The 17,295-nt window shown below is 40.8% G+C and overlaps 1 protein-coding gene across 2 annotated transcripts in view; it reads left to right on the top strand.

Moving 5' to 3' along the window:
- The window catches only part of LOC140539915 (uncharacterized), a 245,519-nt gene that overhangs the window by 19,048 nt on the left and 209,176 nt on the right, over nt 1-17,295 (top strand). For both annotated transcript variants that reach the window (XM_072662751.1, XM_072662752.1), the window contains 15 exons: nt 2,067-2,145; nt 3,986-4,178; nt 4,316-6,059; nt 6,709-6,882; nt 7,612-7,785; nt 8,452-8,628; nt 8,974-9,147; nt 10,469-10,642; nt 10,774-10,950; nt 11,140-11,313; nt 11,463-11,636; nt 12,018-12,194; nt 13,033-13,206; nt 13,426-13,587; nt 14,413-14,583. In XM_072662751.1, the coding sequence (XP_072518852.1) occupies nt 2,067-2,145; nt 3,986-4,178; nt 4,316-6,059; nt 6,709-6,882; nt 7,612-7,785; nt 8,452-8,628; nt 8,974-9,147; nt 10,469-10,642; nt 10,774-10,950; nt 11,140-11,313; nt 11,463-11,636; nt 12,018-12,194; nt 13,033-13,206; nt 13,426-13,587; nt 14,413-14,583 (4,098 nt within the window). The remainder of the gene's footprint in view (nt 1-2,066; nt 2,146-3,985; nt 4,179-4,315; nt 6,060-6,708; nt 6,883-7,611; nt 7,786-8,451; nt 8,629-8,973; nt 9,148-10,468; nt 10,643-10,773; nt 10,951-11,139; nt 11,314-11,462; nt 11,637-12,017; nt 12,195-13,032; nt 13,207-13,425; nt 13,588-14,412; nt 14,584-17,295) is intronic.

Genomic DNA, 17,295 nt, shown 5'->3' on the forward strand with positions numbered 1-17,295 from the left:
TCATGGTCTGACTCCTGCATATCTCATCATGTATGCATTTATGGAAGAGAACTCTTCCAACCTCACTGTCCCCCTTGTCCCCTCAGGTCCTCAGACATCAGCTTACTTACTGTTTCACTCGTCCCCCAAGGTCCTTAGACAGCAGTTTACTTACTGTCCCCCTCATCCCCTCAGGTCCTCAGACATCAGCTTACTTACTGTCCCCCTCATCCCCTCAGGTCCTCAGACACCATCTTATTCCTTGTCCCCCTCTTCCCCTTAGGTCCTCAGACATTAGTTTATTCACTGTCCCCCTCGTCCCCATGGCTTCTCAGACAGCATTTTACTCACTGTCCCCCTCGTCCTCTTGGGTCCTCAGACAGCAGTTTACTTACTGTCCCCCTCATCCCCTCAGGTTCTTAGACAGCAGCTTACTTACTGTCCCCCTCGTCCCCTGAGGTCCTCATATATCAGAACCCTAAAGGGTTCATAAGCACCACTGTTCACAGTAATATCATTCAGATCAATATCAATCAGATCCCTGGACAAAGAAATGGCACAAAGAAGGAGCGCCATTCATCTGCTGAATAAGGGGCCAGAGAGTTCATTGTTGTTGGGGACTTCAATGAAGCAAACCTGAGGAAAGTAGCGCCCAAGTTTTATCATCTCGCGCAGCACGCAGAAAACACAGACTCTGGACCACTGCCACACCCTCTTCCGAGAACCATACAAAGCCCTCCCCTGACCTTCATTCTGCAAATCAGGTCACTCAAATGGAGCTGCCCACCATCAGGGTGGTTCATCGCTGGTCAGACCAATCAGACTCTGTTCTTCAGGACTGTTTTCATGACATGAACTAGGAGATGTTTCATGATTCGTCAAACAACATTGACGAGTACTCGGACTCAGTCACCTGACTCTGTTTCCGAAGTTGATGTGCGCAGATACTTTAAGAGCGTCAACACCCGTAAATCTGCTGGTCCAGATGGCAAACCTGGCAGAGCGCTTAAAGCATAACTTCAGCTAGCTGGAGCCAGCATTACCTGCCTAAATAACTGGAGCCCGGTTGCTTAAACCACTGTCATAAGGTGCAGGTGGTCAGGATGGGCAGCATCACATCCTCATATACCCTCAACCCTGGAGCCCCCCTAGCCCACTTCTGTACTCTCTCCATACCTACCACTGCACAGTTAGACACAGCTCCAATGCCATCATTAAATTTGCTGATGACACGACAATCGTGGGCCTAATCTCCAACAATGATGAGAGCATACAGAGAGGAGGTCAGCTTCCTGTAACACTATGGCAGAGTGGGACCACTGTGGAGAGGGTCAGCAGCTTCATGTTGCTTGGTGTTCACATTAGTGAGGAACTTGCATGGACAGAACACACCACACTGGTGGTGAAGAAAGCACATCAGACGGCTGAAGAGGTTTGGTATGAACCCCTGCATCCTCAGGACGTTCTACACCTGCACTGCGGAGAGTATTCTGAGGGGCTGTTTCTCCACCTGCACTGCCCAAGAGCAGAAAGCTCTGCAGAGGGTGGTGCTCACAGCCCAATCATCTAGATTTCTACACCAGCTGCTGTTTGAGGAGACCCAGGAGGATTATCACAGACTCAACCCAACCAAGCCACTGCCTGTTCTCTCAGCTGCCCAGCGGCAGGAGCTACAGAAGCATGAAGACCAGAACCAGATGGTCCAGAGACAGCTTCTATCCTCAAGCAGTTCAGCTGCTGAACGAACAATAGCTTGTGGACTGTGGACCTCATCTGTACCATCCCACAGTGTGTGTGGTTAATGTGCACATATTCAGTATTTCTTTTCTGTAAATATACGTTCTTCTTTTTTTGTAATACTGTGAGGGACGAGGCACCTTTTGTAAGTTTTTCTTTACACCTGTGTAATGTGTAACTTGATGTGATTTTGATTTGAAAAGGGATTAACTGTAATATAGTGGTCACACATGCCAGAATAACTGTAAAAGGTTAATGCAAATGTTAAAAATAATAAACCATTCAAATAAACACCATGCTAAATACTCTTATTTAAGAAAATAACTGTCTGAATTTCTTGTTAATTGCAGAGGTCACATGGGGTCAGAGTTGGATGCCGAAGCTGACAAGCCTCAAAGGAATCCTAAAGGTTTCTTTGACATCTTCAATGTAAGACAGTATTTTTGAAAACAGCTTACATGAATGGCTGATCATATATCTTAATCACTAAACTTTAGCTGCTAAATTTACACACCATTTAATCAAGATTTTATACACACACACGCACAGCCTAGTGCTAAAATGCTCTCAGTACCCCATAATGAAAAACTGAACACATAACCTTAGATATTTTGCACAATTTACTGAAAAAGAAAAACTCAAATATTGCATTGACATAAGTATTTAGACGCTTTTTTATTTTAGACAGGCTCTGGATGAGCCACTCAAGAACATTTACAGAGCCGTCCCTAAGCCTCTCCTGTGTTGTCTTGGCTGTGTGCTAAGGGTCATTGCCTTTAGGGGCTTTCTTTCTTTCACTGAGGAGAGCCTTCAGTCTGGCCACTCTGCCATAAAGCCCAGATTGGTGGAGTGCTGCAGTGATAGTTGACCTTCTGCAAGTTCCTTCCATCTGCACACAGGATTTTTGGAGCTTAGCCAGAGTGACCGTTGGGTTCTTGCTCACCTCTATTACCCTTTTTCCTTCATTACTTAGTGTGGTGGGGCGGCAGCTCTTGGACGAGTCCTGGTTGTTCTAAACTTCTAGATGGAGGCCAGTGTGCTCTTGGGAACTTTCAGTGCAGATATTTTATTGTAGCTTTCTCTAGATCATGCCTCCACACAATCCTGTCTCAGAGCTCCACATGCAGTTCTTTCCTCCACAGGGCTTGGGTTTTGATCTGATATGTATTGCAGGTGTGAGACCTTAAATAGACAGGTCTGGGTCTTTCCAAATCAGGTCTAATCAACTGAATTTACCACAAATGGACCCCAATCAAGGTGTAGAAACAATTTAAAGATGATCAGGAGAAATGGGTTGTTATAGCAAACAGTCTTGAGATACTTGAGAAGTTTGTAAGGGGTAGCTCTAGGGCAAGGCCTCCACCTGCCACCAGAGGGAGGCCCAGAGTCACACCAGCCAGTAATTAAGGCCAACTCGAAACACCTGGGAAAAGGCTATATAGGCACACAGATCCAGTTGCCCCACTGTGTTAGCGCACAAACACTCGTTTAGCAGAGGAAGGCAGGAGTACCTTGCATGTTTAAGGTGGTATTAACTTCGGACTCCTGAAGATGGCGCTGTACAAGGATGATAGGGCAATAAATACCTGAGGAGTGTGTGAGTGAGTCATTAGATTTGGACGTGGCCAAAGACCATAGTGTGAAGGAAGTAGCAGAATCTGCAGGTGTATGGACGCGTATGGTCATACGGGTCTACCAGCAGTGTTAGAAATACCAGCCTACAGGAATTGTGGCAAAAAAAAAAAGACAAAACTGATAAACAGGGACTGCCATCAGGTTTTACGGCTCGTGAATGAGCTTCCAAACAAGAACTACATCTTGTTTGTGTACACAAGGTCTTCACTCACTTCTGCTCCAGAATGAGGAGAATTTTCTGTAGGCTGGGATTTCTGCCACTGCTGGTAGACCTGTATGACCGTACGCTTCCATACCAATCAATTCCACGCAACTGCTTTATGACCCATTTTCCACACATCCAATGAGACCCTCACTGCACTGTACCACCTTTCTCAGTCTATGAATCCCGACACTCACCCCGCAGGTATTTATAGCCCCATCATCATGGATGTTTAGGTCTTTTATCACTTGTAGCAATTTTGACCAGATAGCAAGAGATTTAGGCTATAAGTGCCAAGATCCATGATTTAGTTTGGAACATTTGGAAATGTAACATTAGAATTTGAAGTAAATGGTAAAATAATAAAAAATAATTTAAAACTTGATTATTTTTATTCATTTAATAAGTTTTCTTACTTCTTTGCTCCTAAAGGATCTCGAGAACAAAATGATTGCATTTATAAAACACGAGCTGGAAATGTATAAAAAACTTCTGAGAAAGGAAAACACAACTTATTACAGAAATGTCAAGCAAATAAGGTGGAATTTAAAACCGACTGTGCTCAACATGACCCTGACTTTCCTAAACCTGATGAATCATAAAGACGTCGCTACTGCACTGCAAAGTAAGAGATCAACAGATGACACAATATGATAATTATATATGCAATAGTAAATATATATAAAAAAAATACAAGATTGTACGTGTTTCTGTAACTATTTTACCTTCTTTTTCTCTGCTGTTTTATTATTTATTCATTAGATGAGCTGATTGGAATTATACAGCGTCCACTTAAAGAAGGACTGATAAGTAAGTTTGATCGTGTTTGTGAAGGAATTGCAAAGCAAGGAGAGTCCACCAGACTCGATGAGATCTACACAGATCTGTACATCACTGAAGGTGGAGCTGGACAGGTCAACAAAGAACATGAAGTGAGACGTATTGAGAAAAATCAGATGCAGCAGGATGTACAAATCAAATGCAAGAACATGTTTGAAGCTGGACAAGACAGACCAATCAGAACTGTGCTGACACAGGGGGTTGCAGGTGTTGGGAAATCAATCTGTGTGCAGAAGTTCATTTTGGACTGGGCTGCAGGTGAAGGTCATCAGGACATCCAGTTCATATTTCCACTTCCTTTCCGGGAACTGAACTTGAAGAAGGGATGTCACAGTCTGATGGACCTCATTGGGTTTTTTTTCCCAGAGACAAAAGGACTAATATTAACAGATCAGAACAGTGTCATGTTTATTCTTGATGGACTGGATGAATGTAAACTTCCTTTGATGTTCCAGAAAAATGAGAGTCTGAATGATGTCTGTAAACCAGCCTCACTGGATGTTGTGCTGACAAACCTCATCAAGGGAAATCTGCTTCCCTCAGCTCTGATCTGGATAACCACTAGACCAGCAGCAGCCAGTAGGATCCCTGCTGAGTGTGTTGACCGGGTGACTGAGGTGCGTGGCTTCAATGATCAGCAGAAGGAGGAATACTTCAGGAAGAGAATCAGTGACGAGAACCTGGCTACAAAAATAATTGAGCACATTAAAGAATCGAGGAGCCTCTTCATCATGTGTCATATCCCAGTCTTCTGTTGGATCTCAGCCACTGTGCTTCAGAGAATTCTGGAAGAAACAGAGAGTGGAGAAACACCGAAGACACTGACAGAAATGTACACATGCTTTCTGATCTTCCAGGCCGTACAGGGGAACCTGAAGTACTCTGGAAAGAATGTCTTGGACGTACCGTGGGATAAAGAAGCCATTCACTCGCTGGGAAAGTTGGCTTTAAAGAATTTGGAAGAAAGCAATCTGATCTTCAATGCAGAAGATCTAGAAGCATGTGGGGTTGACCCCAGTAAGATATCCGTATACTCAGGACTGTGCACTCAGGAGACTGGCAGATTTCTCGGCACAGTTTTCAGCTTTGTCCATCTGAGCATTCAGGAGTTCCTCGCTGCCGTATTTGCATACTTATCTCTCAGAAATGACCACAAGAATGTTTTTGACCAACAGTCCACATCAGAGGAACGCAAAACCGCAGAGCTCACTGAATTTCTCAAGACTGCAGTAGACAAGGCTTTGAAGAGTGACCATGGCCACCTGGACCTCTTCCTTCGCTTCCTCCTGGGCCTCTCACTGGAGTCTAATGAGAAGCTCATCCGAGGTCTGTTGACCCAGTCTGGAAGCAGGTCTGACTGCAGAAAGGAGATAGTCGAGTACATCAAGCTAAAGTTTAAGGACAACCCGTCTCCAGAGAGGTCCATCAATCTGTTCTACTGTCTGAATGAGTTAAACGACGACTCTCTAGTGAAAGACATCCAGAGTCACATGAGTTCAGGAAGTCTCTCTGAAGCTAAACTCTCACCTGCTCAGTGGTCAGCGCTGGTCTTTGTGCTGCTGACATCAAAAGAGAAGCTGGAAGTGTTTGACTTACAGAAGTTCATCAGATCAGAGGAGTGTCTTAACAGACTGCTGCCGGTGGTCCAGGAAGCCACAACAGCTCTGTAAGTAACTCCTGTTTCTCCTGATCAGTAATACAGGTAAACCTCTCAAGCCCCGTCTCAGTTTTACTGTTCAGTAATTCACAATATCAGCGTCACAGTCTGTGCAAGCCAAGACTGAAATCTTCAGATTTTTAACAGTTCATTTACATTCCAGAATTTATGCTTACATTTAGAGACATGTCTATATAACATATACATCATAAATTTACTTACACCAGATAATTATGATGACTGGAGAGCGCTGCAATTCCAACAAGACTCACATGATTTTATTGGAAATCTGTCTGTGATTGAAATTTGTTTGGCGTCAGGCCAGAATAAATCAGTTTCATTCTGACCATTAGTCCCAGTTTGTAAAGTCTGTGTACCGATCTCTGTTTTGCCTTTTTTCCTCTTTCAGTTTGTTTGATGCAGTGTTTGCTCTGTGTCTATCCCTTTTCTCAGATGTTACACACAGATCATGCTGATAAAGAACAAGCATGGCAGCATACTGTCTAATAGAGCTGTAGCAATATAGCCATATAGTCATATGAATGTGCTGATTGTAAAAGTTCTGAGGTTTAGAATGAACTCATGAAAAATTTGTGAAACAATATTAGGATAAAAATGAGAGATTGTTGGTGCTCTGTTGTGTTACGTTTATTTTCAGGCTCAGTGAGTGTAACCTGACTGAGAGAAGCTGTTCAGGGCTGTGCAACGTTCTTAGCTCAGTGTCCTCTACACTGATTCTGCTGGATCTGAGCAACAATCCCATACAGGACTTTGGAGTAGAGCGGCTCTCTGAAGGACTGAAGAGTCCAACCTGTAAACTGGAGACACTGAGGTGAGCCATTGCCATTATACTACTGTGGTATATTTTACACAGAAGGTGAAAGTAGAAGTAAAAAAAGGACTGCTCTAAATCAAGTCCTCCACAGCGGTGTCTGGAAAGTACAGCTTGTATTTTAAACGCTTGTGTTCAAACCTGGCTATATGGCTAATGCATATAAACACTAAGAAACTAAATGATACAATATTACACACTAAATATGATTTATTCATGATTTAATTACAACATGTGGAACCAATGTCTTGCACACAAAATGCAATGTTATTTTTGTGGATTTTGCACACAGTATGGACTCTCTCCACCATTCATGGTTCACTGGTGTTGGCATGTTGACAGCCAACATTTACAACACATTATAACACTGTATTGCATACAGAGCAATGATACATTGCCTTTTTTTAGATTCACAAAGATTCGCAATTGTTAATGCCTCCTGGGTTCATAAAGTCCTGATATTACATCATTAAAAAACAAAAACATAACTACAAAATGTACAAAATGTACATTACTGTCACACTCTGCACTAGTGTAATTGATCAATGAAAACAATAACTTTACATTACATACATAAATTATATTTGAATATTATGGACATTTACTTACTATTAAGCATTAACTTTAAACTTGAAAGTTAGTGTAAACTCTCTGAAATTACTTATTAATTTTTAAATTTATACAAGATTTGAGATTTGAGCACTTTTTCTGTCTTACGTTTACTTTCAGGCTCAGTGAGTGTAACCTGACTGAGAGAAGCTGTTCAGCTCTGCTCCAAGTTCTCAGCTCAGAATCCTCTAATCTGACTCTGCTGGATCTGAGCAACAATCCCATACAGGACTTAGGAGTAGATCTGCTCTCTGAAGGACTGAAGAGTCCAGCCTGTAAACTGGATACACTGAGGTGAGCTTATCTATATCTACAGTATATATGTTATATAATGTTGTATAATCTATATAACGGGCCTGTTCAGCACACAGAGGGTAAAAGAAGGACTTTTAAAGCACTAAACTAAAAGTATAAGTGACAGTCTGTTCCCTCCACAGTGGTGTCTGGCAGCTTGTACTTTTAAACATTTGTGTTCAAACCCAAAATCTTGAACTAAAGGTTGTTACTCACTGAATGTGGTTTATGGGTGCTTATTGTTCAGCATTAGTGTTAACTGGTCTCTTTCCATGTACAAGGAAATATAAAATCTAAAAATTAAACAAATATTTCAAAGATTTGTTTACATTTTATACATAATTGTTATATTTGAATATTATTGTCATTTACTGTCTAATTATTAAGAGCCTGTAATAAAATGATTGTCTTCTAGCTGATATTAATGTATTTAGGATAGTTCTTAAGATGTTTCGTAACAGGCTTAATTACTCATGGGTATAGGATGTATGCATCACAGTAAGCTACTTTATGGCAGCCTGTTTTTTTGGTGCCACTGTCTTGAGAATCCTGCAGACATTGACAATAAGCATATGCAGAGGATTCATTTTAGGCCTACAGACATAGACATATATGTGGTGATTAGGTTATTCTGCCAAGCATAACTATGTTTTGTCCTCTGTTTAGTCTTTCATCTTGCAGTATAACAGGGAAAGGATATACATATTTGGCTTCAGCTCTGGAATCAAACTCCTCATCACCGCTGACAGAGCTGGATCTCAGAGGGAACGATCCTGGAGACACAGGAGTGAAGAAACTCACTGATTTAGTTAAGAATCCAAAGTGGAAACTGAACAAACTGGGGTAGATATTTGAATTATTGGCATAAAAATGCTTGTTCCAGAGATGTTAAATCAATCAGTCACCTACTGTTAAAACCAGCTTATAAACTTCCTTCGTTCCTTTGATTTATTTTACAAAATACCTTCACTCATCTTTTAAAATGAACTGAGTTTTTAATGTAATTAATTGCATATGAATAAAATTCATAGCAGTGTTTGCCCTTTTCTCCAGAGTGTTGAGTAGCTCTGCTGCAGAGAAAGTCTGTTGCACAGTCTATACAGTGATATATCAGAATAAGAAGAGTATGGATGGCATAGTCAGTACAATATAACATTGTAAGGAAATCCTTTATGATTTGTCTTTCAGGCTGTTGAAAAGCTCTGCTGCAAAGGAGTTCTGTGATCATCTGACTAAAACTCTAGGAATAAACCCCTTACTGCAGACAGAGCTGGATCTGAGTGGGAAAATACAAGGAGACTCAGAAATGAAGAAGCTCTCTGATCTAATAAAGGATTCACACTGCAGGACTCAGATACTGAAGTATGGAGTGTTTATGTTAAATAATTATAATAATTATTATTGTTTAAGATTCAAAGGGCACAACTTTGAATGAACATCCGTTCATTTGTTGAAGTCCATGAACAATTAATGTGTTAACTGGTATATTTCATGGTTAAAAACCTGACAAATATTTTAAAAGTTGGTAACAGCAGGATAATGACGTTTGCATCTTTGTGCTACAGATTTAAAAATAGATATAAATCTAAACAAATCAAAGCAGTTTAGCATAGCAATTTAGGAAGAAATCAGGAGGGTTTCCCATTTGATATCTTAAACAAGTCAAGTCAAGTGGGTTTTATTGTCATTTCAACTACATACAGAGAACACAGTGAAACGAAACAACGTTCCTCCAGGACCATGGTGCAACATAGACAGTGCATACAAGACACAAGTGCAACACAAACAAACAAGTGCGGACAGACAACACAACACAGTACAGACCAGAGAATAATAAATAATTGGCTGTAGTGTGCAAATTGTGCAATGTGCAATAAATAGAGTCCAGTGAGGTAGTAAAGTTATTAGTGCAAATGCTTGTGCAAAAAATGCTTCCCATGTTATCTGGGGTAAATGGTTGAAGAGAGAGAGAGAGGGAGAGTGTACATGTACCAGAAAGACATCAGTTCAGAAGTTGAGTTGTGTTGAGGAGTCTGATGGCTTGGGGGAAGAAGCTGTTGCAGAGTCTGGTCGTGTTGGACCGGATGCTGCGGTACCTTCTTCCTGATGGCAGGAGGGAGAACAGACTGTGTGAAGGGTGGGTGGAGTCATCCACAATGCTGGTTGCTTTGCGGATGCAGCGGGTGGTGTAAATGTCCATGACGGAGGGGAGAGAGACTCCGATGATCTTCTCAGCTGTCCTCACAATGCATTGGAGGGTCTTGCGGTCAGAGGCTGTGCAGGTCCCAAACCAGGCAGTGATGCAGCTGCTTAGGATGCTCTCTATGGTTCCCCTATAGAAGAGGGTGAGGATGGGTGGAGGGAGACGGGCCTTTCTCAGCTTCCGGAGGAAGTAGAGACGCAGAAGGAAGTAGAGAAACAGAGCAGGATACACTGAGTTTTGATGGATGCTACATGATAAGTGCCTTATTTATTAAATGTGAGTCAAGCTGAGGTCACAGAGCTGAAGGGGTCCTGGGGGCATGACTCAAAGTTTGATATAGTGCCCTCTTGAAGTCAGTCAGGCTCATCCTGTGGTTCTGAGTAGTGCAAGGGAAAAGCTACCTTTCATGACTGTTTCATGTCAGTATTTGTTAAGCAAAGTAACGGAATGATATTTTCTTTATCATCTATTTGTTTACAGGCTGAATAACAGCAGCATTACAGAAGAAGACTGTTGTTCCCTATCAGAAGCTCTTTGTTTAAATCCTACACACCTGCAACAGCTGGATCTGAGTATGAATAGACTAGGAAACCCTGGAGTGCAACATGTTTGTGCTCTACTGACCAATCAGTATTGTAACCTAAAGAGACTGGGGTGAGTTCTGTTAAATATAAACAGTAAACAGTAAACTGAACGATGCCGTTACATTATGCAGGTCATTTTATCATTTAATACACAAACTCCAAACATGTTGTTTTTGTAAAGCCAGCATGTTTTGTGTCTAGCCTTTCAGACTGCAGTGTAACAGAAGAAGGATATGCTGCTCTGGCTTCAGCTCTGAAATCCAACCCTTCATCACATCTAGTAGAGCTGGATCTCAGAGGGAACGATCCAGGAAGTAAAGGAGTGGAGCTGATTACTGATTTACAAAAGTGTCCAAACAGTAAACTGAAGAAACTGAGGTGACCTGCTTTATACCATTATAAAAAATATTCAAGAATTAGTATGACCATGTAGTGTCTGTAGTTAGCAATGATACTACATATAAATTCATCATTTTAATCTATATAATTTATATATTTTATATAATCAGTGTTTAAAAGCATGTATGCACTATTATATCAAAAATTGTGACAATCTTTTTTGTCCAGGTTGTTGAAAAGCCCTGCAGCAGAGGAAATCTGTGCTTCTCTTACTGAAGCTCTAGGAATAAACCCCTTACTGCAGACAGAGCTGGATCTGAGTGGGAGAATACAAGGAGACTCAGAAATGAAGCAGCTGTCTGATCTAATAAAGGATTCACACTGCAGGACTCAGATACTGAAGTATGGAGTGTTTCTGTTCAATAATTATTGTTGCAGAACAAAGTTCAGAAGTTTGAAGATTTAAGAAACTATTGTTTCACTTTACTTGTTTCAAGACAAATAAGCAATATGTTTCAGTAATTCTCTCCTCCACTGACCTCTGATTACAGGGTGAATTCCAGCAGTATTGCAGTGGAAGGTTGTGCAGCTCTGTCTTCAGCTCTGAATTCTAATCCTTCACACCTGGTAGAGCTGCATCTGAGTGGGAATAAACTATCGAATGTGGGAGTGGAGCAGTTCTGTGCTGTACTGAAGAATCCTCAGTGTGAACTACAGAAACTGGAGTAAGATGCATACAAAAAACACACACAGCTTCATATAGACTGAACCTTCATGAAATCCACTGTAGAATATACCTGCACTCAGAAATCTCCTCCTCACATCATTTTACATATTGTTGTAGGTATTTTAAGAACAATGCTTATCACTTTTTTCCTAAATAAACAAAATGTGTTGTATGAGTCGAAAAATAGACAATAAAAGGAGTTTAACAGAGACCCAAATCCAAGCCCCAGTGAAGTCCGGTGTGACACTGGCAAGAAAAAATATTTCAGAGCAAGGAGAAGAAAGCTTTAGCAGATAAACAGACGGCACACAAAAGCACAAGCAGTTAAGCAGAGTTTCTGTGTTGATGCTAAAGAATGTTTCTTTCTTTTGTATGATAGTCTTTCAGACTGTAGTGTAACAGGGGAAGGATATGCTGCTCTGGCTTCAGCTCTGAAATTGAATCCCTCATCACACCTGATCGAGCTGGATCTCAGAGGGAACGATCCTGGAGATGCAGGAGTTAAGAGCCTTCATCGCTTGCTAGAGCATCCACAGCATAAATTGAAGACACTGAAGTAGGTGTATTTGGGAAATGTGTATATTTTGAACGTATACAAATCTAAGCTAAAGTGTAACAGCTCCTCCCATCAGAAGAGAGCTAAACATAACATGGACTTTTCTCCCACATGAGAGGATATGTGTATAATATTAGAATGTATAATGTTGTATAAAGTATGATGTACATAAGGTTGTTTTTATTTTGGGATTAGTTCCTGCCATTTTCTTAGTTATTAGTCACAGGAGTGTAAATTCACCGGTCATCTGTGCTTCTTCAAGGTCAAGAGTGTCCTATGTTCACATGTAAAACTACTGGCCAGTCTTTTATTTTGTGAAGTACACACATTCATATATTTTCATAGCTTCAAAATCTATACATGTATAACATAAAAGGTACAATAATACAGTATTATTATAGGTACAATAGGTGTGTTGATCATATTGTACTGTAAAGATATATGAGAACAAAGCATACAGAACCACCCAAAACCTTTCTTTCTCTTTTACTCATTTTAATCGCACAGCAGAGAATGTGGACATTGTGGACATCTCTTATTGTAGAATGTTTCATTGTTGTTAAATAAGTAAAGAGACGGTGGAATATGTTGTGTGTTGTTGTTCATCTGAGGTTGTATTTATATAAACAAACATTTCCATTTGGTTCATACATGACATTGTAGTATTGTTGGTATTGTACACTAGACCCAGACCCAGGAGTCTTCTCAATCAGGGTGTGGGGAACTGGGGGCAGATCAAAACCCCAGAACTGGGTTGAGAAACGTCTCTAGAGTACCTATTTAACCGTTATTGAGTTATTGAGTAGTTCATTAGACTGTACTGATGTTCTCTCTCCAGACTGCTGAAAAGTGATGCTGCAGAAGAAGCCTACACTTATTTTAAACAAAAGCTGGGTAAAGACCCCTTACTGCAGACGGAGCTGGATCTGAGTCAGACTGAACCAAAGAAGATCAGAGTGGATCAGCTGTCTGCTCTCCTGGAGGATCCACACTGCAGACTGCAGAAACTCACGTAAGGAGCTGGATTCATTAAATGATCTGTAGGCTGGTTTATCTACACATGAGCTAGTTTTCTCCATGCACACTGGTCTTGAACTGATAATGCTGGTTTATTACTTGACTTTACCTACCCTACAGTAGTTCTCTTGCTTTTGTTTGAGATTTAAGGACTGACCCCAGCTGAACGAAACTACAGCCCTCTTCTTCTACTACTTCTTCTCTGTTTCTGCAGGATGTATAAATCCAGCAGTATTACAGATCTGATTTCTGCTCTGACTGTAAACCCCTCACACCTGAGAGAGCTGGATCTGAAGGAGAATAAACTGGATCAGGCAGGACTGCAGAAGCTCTGTGATCTACTGAAGAATCCTCACTGTAGACTGGAGAAACTGAGGTGAGTAGAATTGCCTTTATAAAAGAGCAGCAAGTCTAGAAATCAGGGTTTGGTTTTATGGGGTTGATTTAAAAAACAAACTAGTGCGTTTGCATTCGTAGACTTTCAAAGATTAAATAAGATAATTACAGAATACTGGTGAATTCATGTATTATTATTTAATTATTATGTTGCTTTTAAATTTATAGCTCCATGTGTTTCACAGGATAAATGTTTGCTATAAATGAGTTGACTGTCTTTTCTTCAGGCCTCCATAAACTCATAAACTCCATTTCCCACAATCCCAGTACACTGTCCCACTGAAATTCTACTCCGTACATGTCCTGTTCTGGACGCTGCAATTCAGCACATGCAGTCATACAGAGAATACCTTGTACACAATGAGCCGTGGATGAAGTGTCCACATGGTTTGCATGGTATTGTGGGAACTTTAATGGATTATTGATTTATCATGTTGTTCATCACTCCCACTCCCTAACTGCATTCCTCGAAAAGAGTGTTAGTGAGGTCAGGATGTTGGATGATCCCCACTCCACCTCATCTCCCTCTCATCCCATCCAAAAGTACTTAATGGAGCCTCACCATCGTTCCAGAGAACCCAGTTCCACTACTGGGGGGCTTTAAAGCAACTGCCTCGGGGGAAAGCACTGACTGAAACTTGCAGTACTGACTGTTCAAAGGAACTGTTCATCAGCAGGGTTTTCCACCCGATGATGAAGCGATTATACGTTATATTTACTGAATACAGTATTAATGATGTAAATGTTTACATTAGTTTCTTGTCTTGTACTGAATCCTGTCTGTTGTCTCCCTCACCCTCTGCAGACTAATTCAGAGTTTAACAGAGGGAGGCTGTGCTGGTCTGGCCTCGGCTCTTTATACAAATCCATCCCACATCAGAGAGCTGGACCTGAGTCTGAATAAACTGGGAGCTTCAGGAGTGAAGCAGCTCTGTCGTCTGGTGGAGAATCAGAAGTGTGAACTACAGAAACTACAGTAAGTAACTCAGAGTTTATTCTGAATAGACGTCATGTAGTAAATCATCCTGAATAAAGCTTTACTTTGATTATTGATTATTAATCTGTTGAGGTATGTTTAGACTTTTATTCTGTGTAGTTTGATGTTTTACTATTAAATATTAATAAAAGGTTTATAATTTAATAGCTGTACAACTTTATCATGTACACTTTTTCATAATGTGTGTGTGTGTGTGTGTGTGTGTGTGTGTGTGTGTGTGTTACTTTTAAGTCCAGTATCTCACATAATTAGAATGTTATACTGAGTAAATTACACTTCAAACAGTATCAACATTAAAACAAAAAAAAAAATTCCCTGATATTATTACTATTTATTTATTTATTATTAAATAATTTTTTTTTCTGCAGGCTTAAGAAATGCAGTATAGAAGAGGACGGCTGTGCTGCTCTGACTTCAGCTCTATCCTCAAACCCCTCACATCTGAGAGAGCTGGATCTGCGTGAGAATAATCTAGGGAAGTCAGTGGAACAGCTCTTAGAGCTGATGAAGAAATCTGGATGCAGTTTACAGTAAGAAAACTCTGACAGTGAATAAAGAACGTAGTTATAACATGACTGCTGTTAGTGAATGTGCTGAGATGATCACATTAACTTTAACTAACTATTATTATTATATATTATTATTAAATATAGTCTGATTGTTCAGTAAAGTCAGGTTCAGTAAAGTCAGGTTCAGTATTAACCTATTATTATTATTACCTATTATTATTATTATTACCTATTATTATATATTATTATTACAGTAAAGTGCAGCTGGGATGTTTCTCATGTTCTCAGTCTGAACACATCAGAATGTCCCTTTTTAATCCATTGGTCAATCAGCTGAGTGAGTGGACGAGCAGAGTCTGTAGATGAGTTGCAGGAGTAACAAAACTTATTTAAGAAAATGATATTAATCAAATGCATCTTTCTGAGAAATGAATTTCTAACATCACATGTTAAAGAGGTGAGGGGGAATTATCACTCACACAGTGAACATACTGGTGATCCTTCATTTTACAGGAGAAAATGTATTTGCTCTTAATATCCTGGTAAATCTGCTAATGAATCTTCCCTTTTAGTACCAGTATTAATATTGTAATCACTGCTGCTTTAATATAGAGATCTGTTCTAGTCAGGGATATTTCAGCACTGAGCCTCTAGTGGACAGACAGTAGTTAGTCCTCCACATTGACAAAAGCAGTGTGAGAGTAGTGCTGCTGTCTTGTGTTGGTACTGTCCCCTTTAAAGCCTTCTAACATCACTTGTTCAGCTTCACCTCCCTCCTGATGGTAACACTGATCATGATGAATTCTTTATAAAACGGGTTAAATCTTTATTCAGCAGTACTAATGATTTCTCTGATGTTTCCCTCACAGATTGGATCAAACGGGGCGGAGCGGGCCAGTGTAACCGGACCTCTGTACAGACTGCAGGGGAACGGGAAGGAGCGTATCAAGGGAACCGGACCTCTGGACAGACTGCAGGGGAACAGGACGGAGCGGGTCAGTGTAACCGGACCTCTGTACAGACTGCAGGGGAAGGGGACAGAGCGGGTCAGGATGAACAGAACTCTGGACAGACTGCAGGGGAACGGGACGGGTCATCCTGTCATAAAAATAAGAAAAAGAAGAAGAAGGAGTTCATGAGGACAGAAGTTACCAGACGAAGGTTACTACCCTCTCAGCACTGAACTGTGGATCACTCCTCCTTCTCCGAATCGTCCATCGTTTATAATGTTCCATGTCTGCTTCATCATGCTGCACATGTTGTGTCTGTTTATGGAAATAAAGGTAATTCAGCTGTAATGTTCAGTGTGTAGATACCTTTTACCAGCTCTCAGAACTTCATCAGCTTGTTTAGGCTATGGTGTTCTCAGCTAGCGGTGTCCTCAGCTCCTAATGTAATTAAGAACAGCAGTTAACAGGAACAGTGGAGGTGGAGGTGAGTCTGGATGACCTAGAGATCTTTCAGAGAGATCAAAGTCATGTTTCAGTGAGTGAGACCTTCAGGAAGATTCAGCCTAATCTTCAGTGGTGGAGCACTGTTCTACTGTGCAGCAACACCTTTACAAATATGATTGTCACTGAAGAGTCATCAGAAGAAATCCTGCGTCCTGTTTTACAGGACTGATGCACTTTGTGAACAGGTCCTGTGGACTAATGGTGAAGTTACACTAGAGATCTGCAGTGATCAAAGGTATGTGTGCAAAAGAAAGGTTGCAGAAGTTAATGTAGAGAACATCTCTCCAACTGTTAAGCAAGGGGCTGGATGGATCATGCTTTGGGCTTGTGTTGCAGCCAGTGACACAGGGAGCATTTCCCTGGTAGAGGAGCAGAATGGATTCAGTTAAAGAAAACATTAGACAAAAAGATACAGATAACCAGAGAGAGCAGAGCTTTTTAGGCATGACCAGATCACCCATCTGATTCATTCTTATAAAAAAGAAACACATCAGGAAGCTCAGACACCAAACAGCCCAGTCTACAATCTACAACCAGGAGATGCCCTCATACATCTAAATACAGTGAGTTTGCTTCAACATCCAAACCACTGGAAGCCCTCAAGAACATCAGGTCAGGTTAGATTGATAGAACACATCTTAAAGCCTGATCAGATCTGGATTCTTCAGAGAAACAGATTAAACCAAGATTACCTTCAGAATGGAGCAGGAGAAGGAAGCCTGTAGAAG

This window comes from Salminus brasiliensis, chromosome 18 (assembly GCF_030463535.1).
Source record: "Salminus brasiliensis chromosome 18, fSalBra1.hap2, whole genome shotgun sequence".
Lineage (NCBI taxonomy): Eukaryota > Metazoa > Chordata > Actinopteri > Characiformes > Bryconidae > Salminus > Salminus brasiliensis.